The 6,000-nt window shown below is 32.5% G+C and overlaps 1 protein-coding gene across 2 annotated transcripts in view; it reads right to left on the reverse strand.

Moving 5' to 3' along the window:
* Positions 1 to 6,000, reverse strand: part of LOC145296931 (pancreatic triacylglycerol lipase-like) — a 62,293-nt gene that overhangs the window by 6,085 nt on the left and 50,208 nt on the right. For both annotated transcript variants that reach the window (XM_080143134.1, XM_080143133.1), the window contains exon 9: positions 2,334 to 2,460. In XM_080143134.1, the coding sequence (XP_079999260.1) occupies positions 2,334 to 2,460 (127 nt within the window). The remainder of the gene's footprint in view (positions 1 to 2,333; positions 2,461 to 6,000) is intronic.

Below are 6,000 nucleotides of genomic sequence, written 5' to 3' on the forward strand. Positions count from 1 at the left end.
TTTATTTTTTTAAGAAATATATTTCAGAGTAAAAGAGAAAAAACACACAAAAGAATGACAAGGGAGTTTTACTCTGAAATATATTTCTTAAAAAAATAAACACTCGTTTATTTTATAAATTTTTCGTTCCAATTTTGGCTTCAAACGTATTTAATACATATTTATATATATATATATGCTTGCTGCAAAGCTAAAATTTAATACATGAACCAATAGCTATTACGTTAGGCATGCATATTCATAATGCTGTCGTTCGACCTTCACCTGGCAAATTTCATTCCTTTCATTTTCACACTTTTGCACCAATTTTCGCTGGCTTAAGCCCAAATATAAAGTATTGCATGGGTTTGAATACTCTATATATTAAGTTTTATGTCTGTAGACCAGATGCTACATGAAGATTAACTAATTTGCATATTCATTTGAAAAACAAACATTCATTAATTACTTATTAATTTTTTATGTTTTTTTATAGATGACTGGTTTCATTTGTGTAATGGCAAGCACACAAGTTGGAGTGAACCATCGAGATATAGTAAGTTATGAAAATATATATGGCAATTAAGCTGCACAGTATATTCTGCATTTCATTAAGCCTGACGAATTCTCACGAGAATGAAACGCGTAATGTTCTGTGTAGCTTAATTGCCATATATATTTTCATAACTTACTACCAAGCTCTACATATGTATTGAGCACTGTTGAAGTAAATACTGAAAAATTTATGCATAAAATTATATCTTCGTGTATTAATTTATGTGATTAAATGAAATAATCATATTATATGATTAAATGAAGTAATCATTATATATATATATATATATATATATATATATATATATATATATATATATATATATATAACTACTTCATTTACTCACATAAAATTAATATATGAAAGTATAGATTTATGCGTAAACTTTAAGTATTTACTTCAAAAGTGCGCAATACGTAGGTAGAGCTAGTTAGTAATTTATAAAATATATATGGCGATTAAGCTACACTGAATATTCTGCATTTCATCCACTCTAGGATTCGTCAGGCTTATGCGTGAATTCTGTGGTTGTTTATCATTTTTATATGGTCCTCTTCTATTGAGGATTTAGTTAGCCAATCAGCTTTCTAGTATCCACCACGCCCCTTCCTATCAGCCAATGGGCATGCATTTTATCGGACAAAGGATTTGTTTTAAAACTAGGTTAGTGGCGTTTTTTTAAATTTTTTTTTTATTGTTAGTTTATATATAAATATATATGTGTACATACATATATGCACATATATATACATATATATATACATATATATATGTATGATCGTTTATGTATATTCATGTTTATTTAATTTATTTATTTGTTTATTTTCTATTGTTTTTGTCAGTTTTAAAACTATTTTGTATCGCTATCCTAGAGTAAATTTTATTTTGTGAACACAGTTATTTGCTATTTCTCTTCTACAGTTTAATAGATGTTGGGGTTCTTTAAAGTACAGGATCGCAAATTTTTCATGAAGGCATAATCTACATGGGTCGTCTAGATGCCTACACGTGGTAGCTTGTCTTATTATTTTCCATTCGACTACCGGCGAATGTCCGCTTTCTTTGAGTTCCCAGTATTTATTCGCTAGTGTTGTTTTTATACAGTGTTTTTTATTGTTGAATGTACTTTTGTGGTCATAGTATCGGGTTTTGAAATCTAAGGAAGTCATGCCTACGTAATGTTTCTTGTTATTCGGGGTTTCTTTCGCAAATATTGTTGCCTGATAAACTACGCTTTTGGTTAGACATTTATTTTGAACTGGGCAAAGTGTGTGGTGTCTACAGTTGCATTTATCTTGTTCGTTATTAGTATTTTTATTTATAGTATGGTTGTTCTTGTCCGGGGTTGGTTTATTATTATTATTTTCCCGAATCAAACGTGATTATACTCCTTCTCTCTAACCTCTGTCCTCTTGAACGCCTCCCACGTCTCTAACGTGATCGTTTTCTCTAACGTGCTCTTTCCTCTTTGTATAGTCTTTTTCTTTTTCATTGCCGTGATGTTATTTCGCATACGGTTCGGTAAGTGCGTATACACGTGTCCGTTCTCTGTTACACCGTAACATGACCTGACCCCACTTTAAAAAGTGAATATTGCAAAATGTAAAATAAATAAATAAATAGGATAACAGCAATAATATGGTTGGACAAAAAATGACATTGACTTCTTCATTCCATCCCAGGCAATGCCGGTTCTTCCTGCTAATTCTGAATAATTCTGAATAAAGTACGTTATATTCTTTGACGAGATTACTGCTTACGCCATTGCGTGATATATTCTTTTACGTAAACAACTTACCCCCTGGTGAGTTTGATTAGATCCGTTTTGGCTCCATCGCCAACAATTTGAAGATAAAGTTCTCCTCGTTGTTTGCTTGAATCAAGGGCATGTCTTCCGATATCAATTTCTATTTCATACAGGAATTCTGTTCAAGAAAAAGAAAGAAAGAAAGAAAATAAAAAGGTTTGTCTGTTTCACGGTTTATCAAACTCTTTTCGCATTTATTTCAAGTCAAACTCGATTTCCTTGTAATGCATAACGCCACAGAAAACGAAGTTTTGACTATAGAATCTTTCGTATTATTTCGATTCTTCGGACTACTGTTTTCATCTTGAGTGTGATTTTCACAACCTTTCGGTCGATGTAACCTCTGACCTTCTTCAAGTGTATATTAGCGAACTCGAGAATGTTTCTGTCGAACTCGGGAATTTGGATGGAATTTTAAACGGATCCCTTTATTTACTTCAGGGGAGTAGCATGCTCTTGTTCCGTCAGCCATGACTGGATAGAGGTCCTAAGTAAGACGCAATTGTATTTTTTAGTCGCCCACACTGAAAATTGAACCTTTAATTTTCAGGAGAATATCACTTTTATAATTGATTTTTCTAAATACTCTAGCCACTGCGTTACGGGTCTTTGTGAGCTCGATAGAAACATTCCCGAGTTCAACAAGATACACCTGAAGAAAGTCGGAGGTTACATCCACCGAAACGTTGTGAAAATGACACTCATGATGAGAACAGTAATCCGAAGAATCCAAATAATACGAATAACCAATCCTCATCTCAAAAATTCCGAAACGTAATATAGAATCTTTATTCAATCATTTCTGTAAAACAGATACAATTAGCAGGGATATACGACGTTGCCCGGGATTCAAAGAGGATCAATGAACGTTTCACCCTACCATATTTTTATTGTCATCGAAACAATTAAATCGTTTGATTGTCTGCTCTAATTGAGGACCCATTGTAGTGCACCTGGAGAAAACCTCGCATGCCTCTCTGCAGTGATGAAAATATATTGCAGTGTACATTGCACTGTAGAGAACCTACTGTTGATTTTATAAAATTATTTTTATTGATAATGTCTGTAATTAAATTTTAAAATGCAAAAGTTAAATATCATAGTTCAATTGTGCTTTAAACAGAAACATTTATTTCGAAGGCACCTCTGTCATATCAAAGAACCTACTGTTAATTTTATATGCCTGGCCTTTCTGGTTGTGCGGTAATAATGACTTGAATTTAAGTTTAAAATGAAAAAGTTAGTATCATGCTCAGTTGTGTTCAAAACAGAAATATTCATTTTGAATACGCCTCTGTCATATTAAAGAACCTGCTGTTGATTTTATATGCCGGGCCTATCTGCTTGTGTTGCAATAAAACATCTGAAATGCACTTGTGCTGTTAGGCTGTATAAGGCGTTAACTTTGATCGAAATCGTCTGTTCCTTTTTTCATCAGACATTTTCAATTATAGATTATCGATACTTATCGAAGACATTCTGATACAAAATTTATCGAAGAACACTGCCGGATACATAAAGTATATTTGTAAGAAATTTCCTAAAATCGGCAAACACACACACACACACACACAGTTCCTTTTATATAATACGTAGAATATATATATATATATATATATATATATATATATATATATATATATATATATATATTAAATTGTGATTCAATGAATTTCAAAAAACCCTTATTGAAATGAAGTGGTTGAGTTTCATATCAAAGATTTTTTATTATTCTAAGCAAGACAAAGAATACTTTAGAAAATTAATCTCCTTAACCTACATAGGGATTTGATGTCAACCATCTCATCAGAGGAGAGAAAATATTAGCAAATATTTATAAAGGTATGTACCCTATTTGCTAAAGTCAGTGAGACATGGAAAGTCAAAGTCAAAATAATTAATTAATCAGAACTCCTGTAGCAAGAGGATTTGGAGAAAAGGATATGAAAATTAGATGGGATAACTTATAGAATATTATCGCCAGTAATATTTTGTAAATCTTATAATCACAGGTTTCCATACCAACTGATTGTTAAATAAAAAATGATTCTGAAGTATATATATATATATTTATTTATCATTATTTTAGTAGTTTTCTAGCACGGTAGAGAGAGCCTACCTTCTTCGCAGCGGCATTGGCAATGTTTTCAATGTAATTGTTCCAACTCATGTTTCCTGTGAACGTTAGGCTAAGCAATTTGAAAGATGTACTCTCAAATAGGGAGTCACTGGCCATTGCTATTGGTGACAGAGAAGGTTTCTTGTAATTATTGAAGGAAACCAGTTTAGTCTTGGCAGCATTGAATGTGACCATCCATTTTTGTCCCCATTCCACTACAGATTGGAGGTCATCCTCTAGCGTTTTTGCCATTTCTTTAGTTATGTGTTCATTTGTTTTCCTGTCATGCCTGTTATAGAGTGTGGTGTCATCAGCATATATACCCATCTGAGAGGCAGTTTTGTCGGGGAGGTCATTAATAAATATTAGGAACAATAGATGTCCAAGGATAGACCCCTGAGGCACTCCCGCATTTATATCATATTGTTTAGATGTACGACCGTCGAGGACAACCTGGATTTTTCTCTTATCTAAGAAGGATTTAACTATGTTAAGAATTCTTCCAGTGATACCGTTTGATCTAATTTTCATGAGGAGACCCTCATGCCATACCCTGTCAAAAGCCTTGGATATATCTAGAGATTCCTCGCTGCCCCCCCCCCTATATATATATATATATATATATATATATATATATATATATATATATATATATATATATATGTTAAGATTTCTTGTTCCTTAGAAACGCCGGTTGAGTTTGAATAAAATAAATACGTATTATATACGTTTGAAACCAAAAACAACGCATTATTACAAAATACACAGACATTTATTTTGTTTGAAAATTATGTTGAAATTCATAAATATATATTTCGAGGCAATGCCTCATCATCAGTATGTCTTTCTTTCTTTCTTTTTTCCATGTTGTTGCTGGGGCAGATAATCAGAAAGTAGAAGTCCGTTTGTTATTTTTACGGTAGTTTTTTTTTTTAAATCTCAGAACGGTGCGTTAGATCACGCGGGATTCACGTTAAGATTTCTTGTTCCTTAGAAGCGCCGGTTGAGTTTGAATAAAATAAATACATATTATATACGTATGAAACCAAAAACAACGCATTATTACAAAATAAACAGACATTTATTTTGTTTGAAAATTATGTTTATATATTGATTATAGCTGGTTGGATGACCGCGTCCATTGTTCGAGACGAAGTAGGTTCATTCCACAGTCGGATTTTGCCGCGGTTTGCTTGATCTGTGTTAGTTAATAGACTTTCTTGTGTGCGGGGCGTTTACTGACATATTTGTTTTTTCTGTCCATTTTATCTCTCGAGTCCGCTCAGCTTGAGATCAACTTTTCTTTGCACTACTGCACTATCCGAAAAAAGCAATTTCCATTATTTCAGCTGCTTTGAAAACTTCCCAACTGGACTATTTATATTATACTGGATTTAATTTTGGATTTCATTCTCTCTAAAGAATTATTTTGCACTCCGGATTACCTTGAGAGAATCTTCATTCAAGCTGAAATGTTGTGCGCGTTTTTTTTTGTTTTTTTTTGTTGTTTTTTATATTTCCCACATTTTTTCACTCGTT

The sequence above is a fragment of the Euprymna scolopes genome, chromosome 17 (assembly GCF_053919585.1).
Source record: "Euprymna scolopes isolate OS-2025 chromosome 17, ASM5391958v1, whole genome shotgun sequence".
In the NCBI taxonomy this organism is placed as follows: domain Eukaryota; kingdom Metazoa; phylum Mollusca; class Cephalopoda; order Sepiida; family Sepiolidae; genus Euprymna; species Euprymna scolopes.